This window comes from Accipiter gentilis, chromosome 5, assembly GCF_929443795.1.
Source record: "Accipiter gentilis chromosome 5, bAccGen1.1, whole genome shotgun sequence".
Taxonomy (NCBI): domain Eukaryota; kingdom Metazoa; phylum Chordata; class Aves; order Accipitriformes; family Accipitridae; genus Astur; species Astur gentilis.
Window position 1 is genome coordinate 45,939,137 of NC_064884.1, and position 19,363 is coordinate 45,958,499.

At 59.8% G+C, this 19,363-nt stretch overlaps 1 protein-coding gene across 5 annotated transcripts; it reads left to right on the plus strand.

Moving 5' to 3' along the window:
• The first annotated feature begins 709 nt into the window (after window positions 1–709).
• WIPF2 (WAS/WASL interacting protein family member 2) lies at window positions 710–18,363 on the plus strand. 5 transcript variants are annotated; one of them, XM_049801425.1, is made up of 9 exons: window positions 734–809; window positions 8,921–9,220; window positions 12,411–12,538; window positions 13,056–13,188; window positions 13,353–13,472; window positions 13,971–14,630; window positions 16,031–16,240; window positions 16,420–16,521; window positions 17,473–18,363. In XM_049801425.1, exons 3-9 carry the CDS (start codon window positions 12,473–12,475, stop codon window positions 17,511–17,513), a joined length of 1,332 nt encoding a protein of 443 aa, XP_049657382.1. In that variant the 5' UTR covers window positions 734–809; window positions 8,921–9,220; window positions 12,411–12,472; the 3' UTR covers window positions 17,514–18,363. The 5 variants fall into 5 exon arrangements, with proteins under 5 accessions (XP_049657381.1, XP_049657382.1, XP_049657384.1 ...); XM_049801423.1 differs by lacking the exon at window positions 734–809 and adding an exon at window positions 6,338–8,102; XM_049801424.1 differs by lacking the exon at window positions 8,921–9,220 and having other exon boundaries at window positions 710–809.
• Window positions 18,364–19,363: the final 1,000 nt, after the last annotated feature.

The following is a 19,363-nucleotide window of genomic DNA, read 5'->3' on the forward strand; positions in this document are numbered from 1 at the left end:
CCAGACGTGTATATTTTGTACCGAGCCGCCGTCCGGAATTGTACATTTATTTTTTAAGAAAAAGGGGGAAAAAAAAAAAAAAAAAAAAAGGAAGGGGAGGGGGGAGGGGGAAAAAAAAAAAAAAAAAACGCCCGGGGGAGGCGGGGGGCGCGGAGCCCCAATAAAAGGCTGTCCCGGCGCCCGTCTCCTGATGTCATGCTGCGGAGTGATGTCATAACCGTGCTGCTGGGTGAGGTCATGCCGGGAGCGGCGGGAGGGGTCACGGGCACGGCCTCCCCCGTTACCGACCGGGGGGGGGATCGACCTTCTCAAGGTGGCGGCAGTGCGGAATCACGCGTGGTGACCTTCTCAATATGGCCGCCGTCAGTGTTCCGCCCGACCTTCCCAATATGGCGGGCGGTGCGGAGCTGGCTGCCGTTGCCGGGTGTTGGCCACGGCATCTCCGGCCCGTAGCGGCGGCTGGGCTCGGAGCAGGGAGTTACTCCCCGGCGTCTCCGCGCTCCCCTCGCTCCTGTGGACGCCCGCGAAACCAGGCGCTCCCGCCGCGGGAGTGACCTTCCGAAGATGGCGCCCCCAGAGCCCTGCGCAGCTTCCCCGTTCGTAGACCCCCCTCTCATCATGGCCGCCCGACCTCCCCAACATGGCGCCGCGCCCTTACCGCCCCGCCGCGCCCCGCCTACATCCCCGTCTAAGCGGCGCAGGCGCAGGAGGCGCGACCGGGCCGCCATTTTGTTTGGCGGCGGCTGAAGGCCGGACGGCGCCGCGGGGCCGCGTTTCCGGGTGCGGCGGGAGGAGGCCGCGGGAGGCGGGTGAGCAGCGGGGACACCGGGCTGGGGGCTGCGGGGTCCGTGGGGTCCGTGGCCTCGGCGGCCTCGGCCCGCGGGGCCTCTGTGTGGGCGTACGGTGGCTGGGGGTGGGCTGCGCGGGGTGCAGGGGGGGCTGCGCGGGGCCTGTGAGGAGCCCGGGGACCGGTTGTGGGGTGGCCCGGGGTCGGTGGGGTGAGGCCGGGCGGGGGTGTTGGGGAGATGCTGGGATCTGTGTGGGGCCTGTTTTGGGGAGGGGGACGCGCTCGCCGGGGTCTTTTGTGGTGCGGGAGGGCGGGGGTGGCTGTGGGAGCGTTATGGGGTTTGCGGTGGGACGGGGGCGGCCGTGGGTGTGGGGGGCTCTGCGCGGGGGTCAGCGGGGTCCGCAGGGACGGTTGTGGGGGAGTTTCCCAGGGGAGGCACTGGTGCAGCTGGGAACGGCTGTGCTGGAGGAGTGTTGGCAGAGGGCACTGGTGGAGGCCGGGGGTCTCTGCGGGATGCCGGGGAGAGCTTCCTCCACCCTGCTTTTCCCCATGTCATGGGAAGGTGCCCGTCACGTTCTTCACTTTGTCCCCCTTCCAGTAGTGCATCCCTGGGGGAACAGGGGGGACTCTGGGCTTGGGTGACCAGTTGTGCCGTCCTGGGCGGGGGGATGATGCTGCCAGGGTCGGGCCAGGACCAGGGTCTCCAAGCAGCATCGTGGTCCAGTTACTCCTCTTGGCCCAGCCCTGGCAAACTGCGGCCTGAGCAGCCTCTGCCTGCAAAAACCCAAGCACGGGGCAGCATATGGCTGGGCAGCAGAGTGCTGCGAGTGCCACGGTGGAGGCTGAGCTTTCCCTTCTGCTCTGGGTAAACACGGCCGCGGCTGCGTGCTCCTGGTCTGCAGGCCTTCCCCACCCATGTAGCTGTACGGCGGTGCCTGCCCCTGCCAAACACTGCCCAGGCGGTGCCCCGGCCTTGAGGACTGAATTCCTGCTGTGGGTTTACGCTCCAGACCTCTTCAGAGCCCTGGTTGTAAGCAAACGAAATAAGTAGCATATTTTTTCCATGTGTCCTTTGGGACAGAGGGAGAGCGGTGGCACCGTGGCACCAGCAGCCGCAGCCTTCCCGCCCCCCCCCCCATGAAGACTCAGCAGAATTGATGCGGCTTGCGCCTGCCCTTGAGTTTGTGGCTGGCCCTGGCGAGCAGCTCTCGCCCACCCCGGCTCTCTGTTCGCAGTTCCCAGTATGCCTCAATGTCCTCGGCTGCGATGCGGAAGGGACACGGGTGGGTTCAGGCTGTGGGGTACGTGTGCCATGTAGGCATGAGCCCAGCAGGTGGGCTGCATCCGTGAGCCAGTGTGCCTGGACACTGAGCTGTCCCTCGTCGGGGTTGTGCTCCCATCAAGGTGTTGCTTGTTTTGGTGTTTGCCCTGTCACAGAGAAACCACAGTGAGCCCACACCTGGGGGAGGCAGCGGTCAGGTTGGATTTGGGACACTGCAGGCCAAAGCTCCAGCAAGCCCAGTGCTGCGCAACATTCTCTGAAACAACTTATACTCCAAGCACTGCTCAGAGACAGATTTTTTGCAGTGGTTTACCTTGAGTCCCTGTTGTCGTTAACCACGGCTCTGCTCCAGCTACCCCCCTGCACTGAGCGGGGTGGGGGCCCAGGCTGTGTGCCATACGTGTCCTCCCCGCAAACCTGCTTGGACTTGGGGCAGCATTTCCAGGGCCTGTGGGGTGGGATGCAGAGGGAGGAGATGCTGGCTGCCTCCTGACCCTCAGCTGATGGGTGGATGTGGGGAGTTGAACACCTCGTGACTGCTCCGGGTTTCCTCACCCTGCCGTCCAGGCGAAACATGGGCTGGGGGCTGCTGCCACCCCCAGCCGGTGGGAAAGGAGGCAGCAAGGAGCCAGTGCAGCAACATCCTCAGGCCAGGTGGAGGCAGAGGTTTTGCATGAAAGTCATTTCAATGAACCGCAGCCTGTGCGCTGGGCTGAGCAGGAGCCCTTGGAGAGGTGCCGCGATCCCAAATCGGCCTCGTTTTACCTTTGGCAGACTTGGCTGCGGGTGGGTGTCCGCCTGGGTTGCTCTGGCCTGGCCTGATCTCTGGTGTGGAGTGTCACTGCCCTGCTGACGGCTGCCAGAGAGGATCTAATCTGACCTGACTCCCGTCTCCGCTGCTGAAGGAGTCGGCTCGGTTTGCAGATGAGGTGTGAATCCGCCCGGCTCTGTCTCGGACATGCTCTCCGGGGCAAAGCTACCTGGCGAGTGCGTCCTCTGCTTTTCATAGCTCAGCTGCCTGCCTTCATTCCTGCCTGTCTCGGCTTATCCAGTGTGTCGTGTCCCTGAGGTGTTCCGGCACCGCTGCTTCGGCCGAGACCCCTGGGGAGATGTCCCCTCTTTGCACCTCGCGTGACGGTGGCTGCGCTCCCTGCAGTGGGGGCTGCCAGGCGGTGGCACGGCGGCTCCCCCACTTGCAGCCATGCGTTGTTGCTGGAATGCAAAGGCAGAGCCTGTTTTCCCATGGTTGCTCCCAGACTGGGAGCACAGACCCCTCTTTGTGCCCTGGGGGGCGAGGGAGGGCTTGGCTTCGTCCCACTGCGAACAAATGGGAACTGTCGGCCACGGCATGCCAAGCGGGTGCCATCTGGAGCATGTGTCGTGCCTGGTGCTGAGACGTGAGCGTGGCACGGAGGGGAGCACGGCTGACCAGTGCCACCTTTACCTCCGCCGTCCACCCTTCTGCCTCCCTCTCCAGTGAATTGGGCTTGTTTGAATTAGTTTCTGCCACTAAAAGTAGGTCTGCGCTTCCGCACCATGGCAGGCCGGCTGGTGCCGCAGACGTGCAAGGCTACAAAGCTTTCGGCTGCTGCAGCCGCGGGTTATTAGACCCTGACACAAAAGTCACTGCGCAGAGTGCCACTCTGCTGCTGTTGGATTTCTGCTTTTGCTGAACGCATTCCCTCTGAGGTGAGGCATGCCGGGCCCCCCCTCTCCGCCAGCGCCAAGGTGACGGGGCATGTTCCAGGTCAGGGCTCGCTTCCCGCTTTGCTTTGCTTTAAAGTGCTCTTGTCGAGGCGCTCTGGTCCTTGTCTGACCTACTTACTTACATCTGGCTGCTTGGAAGGAAGGCAGATTTGCTCTGCCAAAGAAGTAGCTTTCTGCTGGGAAGCAAAGGTGGGAGGAGGGAGCGGTGGGGGAAAGTGCCCTCCTAACGAGGGGCTGAGCGTGTTGGGTTTCTCCTGCTGCCTTTGCCAGGGCAGCTCTGGAATGAGCACAGCTCCCAGGGCTTGCTCCTTGCTCTGATGTTACAAGGTTGGTTCAAAAATTAAATGGTCTTTTCCAGAGTTGAGCCAGCTTCTTCATCACCGGCCTTGGGGGGTCGGGCCTGCAATACTGGGAGCTGAAACTGGCTGCGGGGTCTCTTGCAGCACAGAGGCTGTGGAGCTCCATGCCCTGGCGTGGCTCTGGGGTTTGGGTGCCTCTCTGCTTCCTTTGGCCCATCCCCACTCCCCTTTCTTCCTCTGGTGTGTCCCACATGCAATACCATAACCATAGACATTCCTGCTGCTGGGCAGGACTGGCTGTACCAGCCGGAGCCACAGCAGCCCCATGCCCTGGGCGCAGACTCTCCCTCTGGCAGCCCCTGGGGTGGAGGCAGCTCAGGAGGAATGCTTGTGGGGAAAGGGGAGAAGTTGCCGGGTGGGTGCGGAGGTTTGCGGGGAGCTCTGCTTTCCCCTTTCCAGCGGGAGCAGGTGAGGGGAGTTGCAAATGCTGTTCGGCAGGTAAATGTTGCTTGCAGCGTGGCCCCTGGATAGTCTGGGCTGTGGGGAGATGTGGGTGTGCCGGGCCCTGCGTACTGGGATTCGGTGCTGCTGCGCTCAAGTGTCCTGGTCAGGTCTGACCTGCTGTTGCGGTGCTTCTGCAGCGATGCACGCTGTGCTTGCTTTTGCCCAGGGCCTGTCTCTGCTTTCACCAAAGCGGCTGGGCACCTTCCCTGCGTGGCCAGCGGTGTTTCCTCCTGCAGATGTGGGGCTTAAATCTTCCCTCGCCTGGGCTGGAGTCCGGGTCGGTGGCCCGGGGGTGCTCGTGACTTCACCCAGGAGCTGGCAGTGATGGGGTTGCCTCTGCAAGGACCGTCCGACCCTGTCACTGAGTCTCTCCGTCTGTCACACCCCGTTACTAGATCATGTCTCAAAGCAAGCCCTCCACTCCCTCTGCACCGGCTGTAAATTTGCAGCGTGTTCTTGGCACCTACCGACCTGAAAAGCAGCCGAGTGTGGATCCGACTGTGCGGAGAACTCGCTCTGACAGGGCTTGGCTCGGTTTCCCCTTGGCATTGACACAGGCGCTTTCTTCGCACTCTTACACCTCCCACAGCTGTGGCTGTCGCCGGGCCCTTGCCACCTTCAGCCTCCTGCCCCAGCAAGGGCTCTGCTCGCCATAAGCCGTGGTGTCGATCCTGTGGCACAGATCAGCCCCGTTTGTAAGGTTTCTGTAGCTTTAGGGTCTTGCAAAAACATCGAGTGTATATGTGCGTCCCAAAATAACACTTAAGAGCTGGGTATTCTATGGTAGCTTGTAAATTTTCTCCTAATGATGCTGACTGCAAACCTAGTTAGAGGAAAGATGCATTTCTTTAGCCAATTAATTTTTTTAGAAGCAGTCAGCGATGGTTTTCCAAGTGGCTGCTTCCTTTCTGTGAGGCCGTTGTGGCTTTGGGGTGGTTCGGGGTGACTTTGTTCTGCGGCAGGGACTGCGCCCTTCCAGCAGGCACCTCCCGACGGCGCCCAGCGACTTGCACTCTGCCTCGGTTACTTGCCCTGTGTATTCTGGATCGTGAATCGGCGTATCTCTGCTTGGCCTTTGCCTAGGAAAACCCTGAGAATACTTGGCTGGGGTTCGTGGAACAAAAGGAGACCTCGCGCTCCAGCCCTGCTCTGCTCGTCTCCTTCAGGGCTGCTTCCCGCAGCCGGGCTTGGAGCAGCTCTTGCAAAAGAGTCGGCACGGGAGACTGGTGAGCAGGCAGAGCCCCAGCACCTCTGGCCTGCAGGAGAGGGGTGGCAAAAGGGACTAGAGCTGGAGGTCTCTGTCCTCAGCCTCCCCGAAAGCCCCATCAGCAGAGGAAAAGGGAGGGAGCATCAGAGATGCCTGGCAGGAGGTGGGAGAGACCCCAGCGGGGGGACAGTGGGGGGCTGTCTGTCCTGGAAGCTCCTGGCCAGGGCAGGGGTGACCAACCCAGCCCTGGGTGTTGCCTTGCTGAGCGAAGGGGCCGAAGGACTGCGGGCGGAGCAGGAGGACGGCTGCTGCAGGGGCACAGAGGGGTCTCGGGTGTGTTTAAGCTGAGTGCTTAAACACAGGCAGAGGCTGGTACAGGGGTTTAAGCTGGAGCTGGTCTTTAAAGGCACAGTTATGCACCATCCAGAGCAGGAGACCTCCAGGTAGCGTGTGTGTGTAGCTCATGGATTTTCACCAGGATTTTTTTTCACGGTTATAACCAAACTGTCTGGGTGGGGGCCTGGGGACTGGGCAGACCACCAGCTTTTCTCTTAAAACACTGGCACAGCCCGTTTGGTCTCATGGCACAGTGACTTTTTGCAGAGACGCTGCCTGTTAGGCCCACACCAGGGCAGGGCTGCCTCTCCCAGGGGGGCAGAGGAGGAAGACCCAGAAATGTCAGACCCTCAGCATTGGCCTGGCATTGCTTCTGAGAGGGTGGGCCGGCTTGTTGCCAACCACTCGGATATTGGGGTGAGTTTGGAAGAAAAGCTTGGCACAGGGGTTTGGTTTGAAAGTGTGGCCTTCAGTGGGGGCCCCCTGCAATTAATGTGCTTTTTTTGGCAGAGAGTTTCACCTGGGCATTTTGCTGTTCCTGCCTCGTGACTCAGACCTGTGTTGGCAGACGCTGCGGCAGCGGACGGCGTCAACTCAGGGTGGCAGGCTGGAGCTGGAGACTGGCTGCCTGCTCCTGTGTAAGGCTGCCGGTACCGTAAGCTCTGCACCGTGGAGCGTCTGGTGCTGTTTTACAGATAACTTTGCGCACTGTCGGTTTTGAGTGACGGTTGGAAGAGCCACGGGTTCATTTGGTGTTCCTTGCTCTTCGCTGGTAGTGTGTCAGCCGCAGCCTGGCGGAAACGAAAGATTGACACTGTGCTGGGTACGCCGTGCAGAGCCTCAGATGTGGCTCGTTAGTGCCTGCCTCTAAATGAGCCTGGCATCAGTGGGCTTTAAAAGGCTCTCAGAGGTGGCTGGAGCTCTTCTCTGCTCCCTGTCCTGCTTGAAGCAGCCTGAAGCCAACAATATTTTCCTTGCTCTCCTTGTGCCTTGAGGGGCTCCCGGCTCCGCTCCAGCGTGCAGGCATTGTTTGCTCTAAATGCACAGACAGCTTGGAGCACACAGTGAAGGGGATGGTGCACGTTGGCAGTTGATTAAAAAGGCATTTTTATCTGAACAGTAACATCACCGGGCTCGGGACCTGCTTTCCATTCAGCGCGTATTGTTCTCCATGAGGCGTGGGCCCTGCAGCATGTTATTCCCAGCCGTGGGTCACCTCGAAGCAGCCGGGAAGTCCCTGCGTCTCCCACCGCTTCCTCCTGCTGGAACAATTGGAGATGTCTGTCGGAGAGAGCGGTGGTTCAGAGCAGTTCCTGCCCAGTCCCTTCGTGTGCCACCTCACGCTCCCCGGCTTCCTTTCCCTTCTTGCCTGGCACATGGGACAGGGAGAGGCAGGGAAGTCTGCGGGCCCTTCTGGGATGGGCTTTTCCTGCTCTTCCCTTTGCTGCAGCCCCTATTGTCAGGACATGATTCCTCGCTCCTGATTAAAGGTTTCCTCTGCCAAGTGAACCGAGCTGAGCTTGGTGGAAACCTGCTAAAGGATGGCCTGACTCTGGGGTCTGTCCCATGGTCAGGGATGGGGAAGCCATGGCTCCACCAAGGGCTGTGGAATTCAGCCCCGAGGCGTTAGAAACTTTTGTGTTCAGGGTTTTGTTAAAAATGCATTGTCAGTGACCGTGGATTGTTAATAATTCACAGTGAATGTCTGAGTCCCGCGGGGCTGGAGTGTGTCTGTCTGTCTGCACGCAGAGATGCACCGGCTCTTTGAGACGCTCCAAATCGAGATGGCAGCTCGCTCTCTTAAAGCATGCTGATACGATTTTAAAAGCCTGAATGACCTTAAATCCTGCGATGGCTGTCTTTCAGGATAAATTATTTATGTCGCATCTTCAGTGCTGCCGAAGCCCTCGCTCCTCAGGAACGGGCGGAAATGTCAGGCTTTGGAGGACAGGCTCTGAATTTGGAAGGACTGTGCTCAGGGTAACGAGGAACTGAGGGTTTGGATGGGAAGAGGTGGAAGATAAAGGCGCCCTGCGAGGCGGGGGCGGGAGGGAGGGTGTTTGAGAGGTCCAGCCTTGGAAGTCGTCCCCAAACCGGTGCAGCCGCATTCTGCAGCCGACATCAGAGGGCTGGAAATTCCTCTTGATCTGCAGTTCAAAGCCGCTGCCTCCCTGAGGATGAAGCGCTTCATCTCGGGTTTGCAAATGCAGGCTCGCCGCGGCAGCCAGCGTAGCTGTGAAATACAAATCTGCCACAGCACCCAAATCCCCCTGAAAAGCGAGGAAACGTGCTTATGGCATCTGAAGGTCACTGCTGCCTGTCCTGCTAAAAAAGCAAACCCTCCCGAGGGATGAGCAGGATCCAGGGCTGCTTGCTGGAGAAGGCATTTCATTTCCCTTCACAGCAAATGGGGACTTGAAAAATGTCTGAAAAACGTGGCGTGTAGTCCTGTCCAGGCCAGATCTGGCTAATTCAGCTGTTTTATGGGAGAGGGGGTCTGCTGAATGTAGCATTCTTGGATTTTAATAGTGTTTTGAACCAAGGGTTGGCAGGGGAGTGCTGATTGAAAATGCTGCGGGACTGCCCCGCAGTCGGTGCTGCTGTGGGGCGAGGAGTGCTGCGGTGATGGTGGGGTCCAGAGTGGCTGCTGAGCAGCAGCTCTAGAAGCAGCTTTCTGCAGGGTCACCTCAATTTCAGTGAACTCTCTCCCTCTCCTCCAAAGTGATAGCTTTTCACACGTTGTCTTCCTCCCAGTTTTCTCACAGCCTTCTTGGGTTTTGTTTTTTTTATTTTAAAAGGAAAGCTAACGTGCAAACCTGCCCCTCCTGGCTTAACCGAAGACAAGCTCTCCTCTGCGCTTTGATCTAGTGGGTGTCTGTCTCGCTGCCCCGATTCAGGTCTTTCAAACCACTTTCCCTGCAAGCGCAGTGAGCTGCCGCCGCGGCATATGGAGCTCTCAAAGGCTCAGATCTGGCTTGGTGAAAGGATCCCTGGTAACGAAGAACAAAGGAGAAGAAATGCAGAGAAGTCGGCTGTCGGAGCGGCATTGTTTCAAAGGGCATGGTTTCCGTAAGGCCTACGCCAGACATTAAGGGGTGGTAAGCAGTGCTGGGAGAACCCCCCCTTTTTTTTCCTGGAGGATTTAGCTTGTGTCTCCCTAATCTTTATCAGCTGTGTTGTCTTCATGAACATTAAAGATATAGACTTTATTTTAAAGACAGACACGGATCACTCCAGTGTTTCCACCCAGAGGTCTTGGCTTTTCTCGTGGTATGAAATAATCAGCAGCTGCCATGTGCTGAGTTCGGTGCCTCTTGATTTTGGTTTTTCAATGTGACCTTTGTTGTTAATCCACAACCTGAACGGGGCCGTGTGCTGAAACGAAATGACCTGTTTCTCGGGAATTCAGCTCCAGTTTATCCTAAAGCTGCTTTAGCTTAAACTCTTCTCTCCCCTCCTCTCACTCTTCTAGGTCAGAGCCTTTATCTGAATGCTGGTTTCGGTGCGGGACTTAGTTTTAAGGGCACGTTAGATATGGGGAGATAATGACTCATGGTTTTCTTTGTAGAAATACCCCTCTTCTCCCTGACTGTGCTTACAGGAGGTAATGTTGCTGTGGGATTGTCCCTAGCCTCTCCGCCTGACGCGGGGCTTACGTGGGGGGAAGCAGGGCAAATGGGGGGACCTGAGCAGCATGCTTCCCTTGCAGATGTGGCACTGACTTGTTTTCTAACAGCTGACAAACCCCTGTCCGTCCATCTGCGTACGGCGAGGCAGTGTGTCCCTGTTGCGGGAGTATCTGAAGGGTCTCTTATGACCCAAAGTGCTGTCGAGGTGCAGAGCTGGGTGGGAAGTGTCACCCTGTGAGTAACCAGCAGGAACGTAACGGTGAGATGATGTGGGTGTTTCTTTTCCTGTGGGTCAGGAGTGGAGGTGACGGCCTGCAGCGCTGGCACTGCTCCTGTGCTGGCTCAGGCCTGTGACACATGAGAGGGAGTCAGGAGTCTCATTACCTGGCATGTTTCTCAGCTGTATCTCTGCTAATTACCTCCAGCTGCTGGTGTTCAAACAAGGTCGGGGCTCTCCTGCCTGTCCCCTCCCGCTGGTTGTGCCACGACGCCGTTGTGCCATCGCCCCAACATCACGCTCTGCCCTGGCAGCAGCTTGCGCCGTTCTGGCCCTGCGATCTGCTGCGGGGTGGGAAGGAGCATGGGGGAAAAACGCTCCTGTTGCAACATGTCCTGGCAGCACCGGCAGGTCCCAGACGAGCACGTTAGGAGCCGTCTCTGATCTTGCTTTGGTGGGAAAGGTACAGGCCGAATGGGTTTGCCAGACTTCATTCCAGTCTGTGGAGCGTCGAGGCTTGGTGGGACTGGTAGGGCTGAAGGAGAAATTGACGGATATTGGCTTTTCTTTGCAAGGCCTTGAGCTCAGTCTGGAGCAAAGTAGCTCCGCACATATCAGGGAAGGGTGCATTTCTGAGAGGCAGGAGCGAGGTGGCTTCCCTGGTGAGGTGGACGAGGACCTGCTGAGTCACGCCAAGTTTGAGCTTGCACCGTTCCCAGCTCTGCAGGGGCGTGGCTGATGCCACCAGTGAACTTGAGATCTCAAGTGACTTAGAAAACACCAGAAGATAGAGGGAGGAACTTCTTCCCAACAAGGGTGTCTGTAGCTGAGGAGTTTCTTACTTGGTAGGAGAGCTGCTTTTAATTAAAAGGCAGTTTACTTACTTATTTTCCTGAACCGCAGAGAACTGGTGGTTTGCTTGAGGGCAGTGGAGCCATTGGCATCACAGTGATGCCGCTGGTCTGTTTTTCCTGTTCTCACACCTCTGCCATGACAGGGAGTGGGAATGTCTAACACGTGAGGATGGACCTGGTCTTATCCTGGCCTCCCTGGCATCAGTAAATTGTAGTTTATCTAGTAGAAGGTGAGTCTCAGAAGGGATCTGGATTTTAATACCTCATACAAACCATTTCAAAGGTTGTGGACACCTGGGTTTCAGTGCCTGGGTTGTAAAGAAACTTTCACTGTCATGGTGGATGTATCTGTGATCTCTCTGGTCGTGTGCCCTGGAGGTTAGGGATCAGAAGTCGGAAGCTTCAGGTGTGAAACTGTCCTGTACTTACCTCGTGTTGGTATTGTGGTCCCCTTTAATGGTTAAGGAACAGGTTTTCCTGGGGGAAAGACATCTGTGGCCCGGAGAGGGGCATTTATCCCCTACTTCTTGGTCTGCCCCAAGCAGCCGAAACTCCTGGGGTGGTGAGCGAGGCTTCCAGTCATCACATTCCTATTCCCTGAGCCGGTGCTGCTGGGACAGCCCTACCTGCTCGCTGTAAGAGCCACGAGCTTGCCAGGGGCCCGTCCTGTGATCTCGTGGTGATTCAGGCTCCTCTTCCTGTCCCTGCTTCCTCCGTGCTCAGTCTCCGGTGCCAACCAGAGCTGCCAGGCTCTGTGGAGCCCCACTGGCAAAGCACCGCGCGGGCTGGGAGCCATTCTGGGTAAGCCACAGTGCAGGATGGATTCGTTTTGGGCTTGTGATGAGATGGACTGAAATGTAATCAGATCGATATTGGGAAAGCTTGTTTCGCTGCCTGCTTGGACAGCTTCAAGGGAGGCTTTGGAGTTGTGGAAGTGGAGTGGGGTGCAGAGAGCCTTCAAGAGTGTTGGGAGATTACTGACGTAGGATCTGAGTGGTTGGGAAAATCTGCCTTATCTGTCAGGGCTGTTTGGGGACGGGAGTGTCTCTCCTTGTGCAAGCCACAGGACAGCACCGCGCTGCTTCGTCTGCCTTCTGCTCGGTGATCCGTCTGGCAGATTTAACGGCGTTCGTGGCTGGAGGGGCCTGCTGGGGACGCGTGCCAGGGCTGGCCACGGTGCCTGCTGATGGGCTGTAGGCTTTGGGCTCCTGTCGCACTTCCACGTGAGCAGCCTCCGGCTGCAGATAAAGGAGCTGGATTGATGGTGCAGGATTAGCTTGGCCGGGTTTTCTCTGCTGAGCGAGGCAGTCGTGTGAAAAACGTCCTGGGTTTCAGCTGTGGGCTCTGCGCTGGGGTGGGGGCCCTGGTGATTTGGGGCAGGGGGTCGTGCTGGTTCCCACCTCTGGGACCTGCTGCTCTGGAGTGTTGGGAGAACCAGGTGGCCCTTTTGAGCCAGCTGGGAGAGAACAGCCCCAGGCTCTGCCCTGCATGAGCTCCAGGCACGGGACACTAGCCTGGGGCCATGTTTCTCCATGGCCGGCTCGCTGGCTTTCCCTCCAGTCCCTGACCACTTCCTCCCTTCCCGCAGGCATGAGTGACCAGGCTTGCCCCCAGCACTGAGCAGCCAGAGCCACCGGGAGCCGGGCCAAGATGCCGATCCCTCCTCCCCCACCCCCGCCGCCGCCTGGCCCCCCGCCGCCTCCCACCTTCAGTCAGGTAGGGGTCTTCTCGCTGCCTGATGACCTGGATGGTTGTAGGGCGGGGAGGTGGCCTGTTTCTACACGGTGCTACTTGCCAGGGCCCCTCTGTTGTCTCTCGATATCCTTGAGTCCAGCCTACAAGCACTTCAGGCAGTCCTGAAGTGCCTCGGGGCTGTGCCTCGGTTTCCCTTGCAGTGGAGTCTGTACATGGAAGGGACTGCATGTGGCTTTTTTTGCATTAGTGTCTTCTGCACCATGATGACTTGGGAGAGCAGGAGATCTTGCACGTGGCTGTAACTGAGCTGCGCCTTGGGTCTAGGTAGCACGGGGTCTCAACCTTGCCCTGTAGAGCAACAGCATAACCTGTCACTCTGTCTGGAAGAGACCCCCTGGAGAAGGCTGTCTGCTGTCAGGGGGTGGGGGTGCCTCTGGGCTCAGAGGAGAAGTGGGAAGGTGGGATTGGGCTGTGCCTGCTCTGTGGTTCGGGGTGTCCATGGGCACAGGTGAGCTGCTGAGCTGCTGCTTGTCTCCAGGCGAACACAGAGCCGCCGAAACTGAGCCGAGAGGAGCAGCGGGGCCGTGGGGCCCTCCTGCAGGACATCTGTAAAGGGACCAAGCTAAAGAAGGTGACGCAAATCAATGACCGGAGCGCGCCAGTCCTAGAAAGTGAGTACCCGCCTGGCACGTCCCTGGGAGGCACTCAGCCCCACCCTGGGTGCCGCTCTGCCCTTTGGGATGGCTTCTGGTCTCTCTCTCATCTGGTTTCCAGTGGCTCCTAGTTGGAGGAGCTGATAATACCAGGCTTAACTTCTCTGTCTCTCTCCTTTCAGAGCCCAAGGGCAGTGGTGGTGGCAGCTACGGGTCTAGCTCAGCTGCGATCCAGCCAAAGGGCGGCCTCTTCCAAGGTGGTGTGCCCAAGCTCAGACCCGTGGGAGCAAAGGACAGCTCAGGTAATGGCTGCCTGGTTGTGGTTTGTGTGTGGGTTGCCTGGGGAGGTCCCCGAGCAGGAGGGGGTTGAGGATCTTGCTGTGTTTGCCTGGGGATTTCAGCTGGTTAGAGTCAGGGACTCCAAATCAACACCCCACGCGTGGCCGCAGGCAAGCTGCGCTCTCTCCATGCCACAGTGTCCCATGACACAAACCTCCTTGGAGGGCCCAGGAGTCGCGTGTGTTGCTGAACGTTTCTCTCTGCTGTTTTCTGTGGCAAACTGCCTTCCAGCAAGCCAGAGAGCGAATAGCAGTGGTGAGAGAGGAGCTGTGTGTGGCTGAGCACAGTGCCAGCTCCCTGCCTGTGCCAGACAGCGTTCCCCGCGGTCTGGCCCTCTTCAGCCGAGCGGGCGGGCTGCCCCGCGCTCTGCGCAGGCTCGGAGACGGAGTGCCGCATGTTGCTCTTGCTGACTCCCGGACCACGCAGTGCCTGGCCAGTCACTCTGCTTTCCTTCACCGCAGACAGCTCCAGTAAGCAAACCCTGCAAGTCCCCGGCTCCAGAGCAGCCGCCCCCAGGCCCCCAGTGCCAGCCAGCAACAGCCGACCTCAAGATGATGTTGACAACAGCCGGGCCTCTCCCCCAGAGCTGCCGCGCACGCAGAGGCCCTCCCTGCCCGACCTCTCCCGGCCCAACACCGCTGGCAGCACCGGCATGAAGCACAGCTCGTCCGCCCCGCCGCCTCCCCCTCCAGGACGCCGCACCACCGCACCTCCCGCCCCCCCTCCGGCGCACGGTGCCAAGGTGTCTTCCTACAACCGGGAGAAGCCCCTGCCGCCCACCCCGGGACAGCGACTGTCTGTGAGCAGGGATGGACCCCCTGCACCGCCACCCATCAAGCCTCCTCCCTCCCCAGTCAGTATCCGAACGGGATCAGGGGCTCAGGGCCAGTCTCTCGCCCCACCCCCACCCCCTTATCGGCAACCCCCTGGTGTCCCCAACGGCCCTTCCAGCCCCAGCAATGAGTCCGCCCCGGAGCTGCCTCAGAGACACAACTCCTTGCACAGGAAGACGCCGGGCCCTGTGCGGGGTCTGGCACCACCACCACCCGCTTCAGCCTCCCCATCTCTCCAGAGCAGTCGTCCCCCTCCGCCAGCCAGAGACCCCCCCAGCCGGGGAGCAGGTAAGAGCTATTTGCTCTGCTGGACCCGGCTCCTTCATGCCTGGGAGCAGCCGTGGTGGGTCAGGCTGCGGCCGCTTGCCCATGGAGTCTTTGGTGGCTGGTAGGAGATGCCGGGGGAAGAGTCAGCACCGGGGCACAGCGAGGCTTCTCCTGCACGTGGCAGTCAGTGTAGTGGTTGAGCCAGGGGCAGTAGCTGGGCTGTCACCTTCAATACATGTCCCTGGTCCTGTCCTGTTTATCCAGCTCCTTTCAGGCCTGATGTTGGCAGTGGGTTGTGGCTAGGCAGCTCCTGCCCGTGAGGTTGATGTGTCCTCCTGGGGTGGGAGGTGAAAACGTGGTGGAGCCAGAGCTGTGTACGCTGCAGCTGCTCCCCATAGCTTCCTGAATGTCACCAGGGCAGTGACAAAAAGCTGTGGCAGAGTAGGGAGAAGCCTATCCCTCGCCGGTGCAGCCAGACACCCTTGCTTAGCCCTTGGGAACCATCCTGCCCCTCTCTGAGCTGCCTACGGTGCTGCATGTTCAAAGTGCAGCTGGTGATGAAGGCTGTTGCTGCTGGTGCAGGGCTTTTGCTGTCAGGTACCCATCGAAGGCATGGCTGGGTGAAAACTGCTCGCCGTTCCCCCCACGCACATGGAGCTGGGTGCGAGCGTGTCCCTGCTGCTGGGAGCAGCGATGGCCTCACCCTGGTGCCCCCCCGTGTGCTCCTGGGCTCTGCGTCCAGACCGCAGCTCCCGCCTGGTCCCCTGCCAAGCCGCTCTGTCCTTCCGGCCCTGCCAGAATCCCTCCTTTGAGTTACGGCTGGGGATCTGCTCTGTTAGTCTGTGTGTAATTAGCCTAATGAGGAGCATGAACTGCCACTGTGCGTCTGGGGGAGGCTGGGCAGGAGCAAGAGGTGGGTCGGAGGGGCCATGGGTCCTGTCACCGCCTCGGTGGCAGTGCCGACATGGCTTCCCACCCCCGACAGGCAGCATCTTGCTTCCATGTGGGAGCTGCTACCCTCAAACTCTCGTGTGTGCGGGCTCGTAGCTGTTCCCTGGATCCCTTCTTGTGCAGAGGGTGATCTGGGTCCAGCTGTGGGCTGGTAGCGTGGGGGAGGCTGGAGCAGCCCTGCCGGGTGTGGGTGGTGAGCTGTGGGGGAGAGGGCTGGCTGGTCCCCTCCGCTGCAGCTGATGGGAGGAATGCAGATGTCAGGAGTGAGCAGGAAATCTCTGGGTGCGCGTAGGAGCATCCCTGGGCCGGCTGCTCTGGCCGCTGGCGCGGTCTGGCTAAGCAGCTGGCCTGGAAAGCTACCTCGGAGGATGTCCTTGGCCCTGCTGCCGGAGGGAGGGTTTGCCCTGGGGATGCCGTGCCTTGGCAGGCTGCAGGGGGCCATGCCGGTGCTGACACAGCTCTCCTTGCAGCCCCACCACCCCCTCCACCAATGCTGCGAAACGGGGGGCGTGATGCCCCTCCGCCCCCACCCCCCTACAGACTGCACGGCTCCACCGAGCCCCTGAGCCGAGGGAAGCCGCCACCACCGCCCACGAGGACACCGGCTGGGCCGCCACCACCTCCTCCACCAGTGCGGAATGGGCACCGGGACTCCATTTCCACCGTCAGAGCGTTTCTGGGTGAGTGGGGCCCCAGGCACGGATATGTGCTCACAGCAGCTGCTGCTCTCCCGGGGGGGGGGGGCGGGGGGGGACTGGAGCTGGGGAAAGCCCCGGTGTGGAGCTGAGTCCTTCGGCTTCAGCTGTGCTCACCCAGAGCCACCCTCCCTGACCTGCTCATTTTCCCCCCTTCTCTGCAGATGACTTTGAATCCAAATACTCCTTTCATCCTGTCGAAGACTTCCCAGCCCCAGAAGAATATAAATACTTCCAGAGAATCTACCCCAGCAAAACAAACAGAGGTAAGGGAAGAGGAGGTGTCCCGCATAGCCTGGCTCCTCTCCTGCGCTCTCGAGGCTGGCAGGAGGTGACAACAGTGCAGCCATGGCCACCCGCTGTCCTGTTTGTCCCTGCTCAGGGTGGATTGTGCAGGGGCTGGCAAGAGCTGCCCTGAGCCCCAGGCTCCTGATCCACATCCTTCTCTGTGCAGCATTGTTGCTCCGGGACCTGCACACATTCCCCGGGGTGCTGAGCCCTGAAGGCAGCCTGCTGCGCTTGGGGGGGGGGGGGGGAGGGCGAGGATTTGGGCTGTGCGGATGTCACGTCCTGCCTGCCCCCTCTTTTGCCTGCTGAGCCTGTGTAGAGAAATGCCGCAGGGCTTGTTCCCGCCTGCGCTAAGGGCCTTTGGTGCTGGAGCAGTTACAAAAGCACCCCAGGAGCCGGCCCTGCGGCTGAAGCTGGTGCTGGGCAGGGGCTGGGAGGGTGAAGAGCCCAGGGGTGTCCCAGGATGAGCCCCTCCATGGGGCCCTGAGCAGCGGCATTCAGACCCGGTGCTGCCAGCACAGCGCAAAGTGCCCTTGCTGCGCTTCTGCTGCGCGTCAGCCCTGCGGATCCCGGAGGAGACTCCGGGGAGAATGGGATGCTCGTTTATTTTTAGAGCGATGAATGTTTAATGTGGATTTGAAAAGCCCTGAGCTTTCCATGCGTGCTGCAGCGGCTGGTTCGAGTCGCAAATCCCAGGCTCCAGATCTCCGCAGGGAGTACGAGGGGGGGGGGGGCAGCTGGCGCAGGGGTGTGGAGGAGGGAAAGCAGACGTGCCAGATCCTGCTCTGCGGAGCACCAGGGCGGTGATCCTCTGAACCGGTGCTGGCGGCCAGGGAGCAGCCGGTCCAGTGCGTGTCAGCAGCATGGGGCACGCCGTGCCAGCCATCTCCGTACAGGTTCTGGTTTCAATGGGCTTTCTTGTCTTTCAGCTACGCGTGGGGCCCCCCCTCTGCCCCCCATCCCCAGGTGAAAGCAGGCTGCACAGGCGGATTGTTCCTGAGCAGAGAGATGGACCTCCTTCCCCTTCCTCAGACAGACCCTCCTCACCTCCCTGCCCCCCAGGATCCTGCATGAGAAACTCCCAGCGTCTTTGGTTTTCCCAGCTGCGCCAGGATGAGCAGATACCCCCGGCCCAGCTCTTTCCGCCAGCCCACCCTCATCTATGCATCTCCCCCAAGACTCGGTGACCTTGCTGGCAAGCGCAGATGGGTCCTTTCCTCCTCGCTCATCGCAGATCCCGGGTCGGGCTGGGACCCTGTGTCCAGCTGCAGCCTGGGAACCCGGCACAAGGACTTGAGGAAGACGCTGAGCCGTGTGCGGCCGGCTGTCAGGACCAGAGGTGGCTCCGTGGCCGATTCTTCAGGGCCGGGGTGGAGCGAGGGGGCTTGGAGAGGAGCTGGGGTATGTCTGGAGACGGACATGTTGCGTGATCACCGGCTGCGCCGGCAGCGGAGCGAGGGGGAGCTGGGGCAGGCCAGCAGAGCCTCGTTACCCCGGTGCAGCTGATTGCTTTTTTGCACAGGAGCCAGCGGAGGAGTTGGGGGGGGTGAGTGGGACCATCCAGGGAGACCCTGATGGGGCTGGGGGGTGGGAAACCCCCCTCCCTGCTCCCGTGGAGTGACATCCCTGATGCCACCCCGCAACGTCGCACCCCAAAACAGCTGCAGCCGACGGCTTTTCACACTGCTGGGTTTTGATGGGCTGAGGAGGCGCCTGGCGGTGGCAGCCCGGTGGTGGCAGCCCAGCTTTTAAAGCCAAATTACCAAACTAGAGCATTTTAACGGGAAGACACTAATTATCTGTGGAGGAAGCCGGGGGGGGGGGGGGGCCGTTACCGTGGGGGGTGAGGTCGTTGTTCTGTTTCTTATGTGGCGGGTGGGGGGGGAGCACGGGAAGGGACTTGGGGCCACGGCCCCTGTGCCGGGGGGGGGGCTCCGGCTGATGTTTTGCCTTACACACTACCCTGTCTGACTGTTGGTACCGGGCTGGTTTCTCTGTATTTACTCGCAGTACCGGGGTGGGCTGGACATTAACCGTAGTTACTGATCTATTTTGTACGTTGTAAAACGCTTGTACTATAGGATGAAGGTGGGCATGCTGCGGGTGTACTAAACCCTCCCCTCTAACTGTTTCGGGGTTTGTTTTGGGTTGGTTGGGGGGGGGGCGTGTTTGTTTTTTTGTTTTGTTTTGTTTTTTCTACAACGATGGAAACTTTCCTTGTTAAGGCTGAAGTGAGGCAGCACGCAGGGTGAGGGATGCTTGGGGTGGGTTTCTCTGAAGGATGAGCTCCCCTCCCTCCCCCCCCCCCCCCCAGCGCTGTCCTTTGGTTTAAATAAAGGTAAAAAAAGGTTCTCCCTGAGCGCTGGCTGCCCCTCCTCGGGGAACGAGGGGCTGTTTTAAGAGGGAACAGAATAAAAACTGAGGAGCTTGAAATTGCATTTAAATAAAAGTAATAAAGATACACAACTCTTCAAAGGCAGTGTCTGGGGGGGTGGCTGCGGAAGAGGGGGGAGTCCCTAAGCCGCAGGGGTGCTCTGCTCCTCCCTGGGGCCCCCTCCCCTCTTTTGGGAGGGGAGGGCGCTGAGAGCCAGGGTTCTCTGCCTGCAGCAAGGCTGGTACTGGGAAGGCGAGATGGGGGGCTGGGAGTGTTGGGAAGGCAGGAGGGGGGCATTGGGAGCGGGGGGGGGGGCGGGGCAGGAGGGGGCACTGGGAGCGGGGGGGGGTACGCTGCCCGGCCGACTACAACTCCCAGTGCGCCTTGCGCGCCGCGCACGACACCTCCCGGCAGGCCTCGCGCGCCCTCGCCTATTGGCTGCTCGG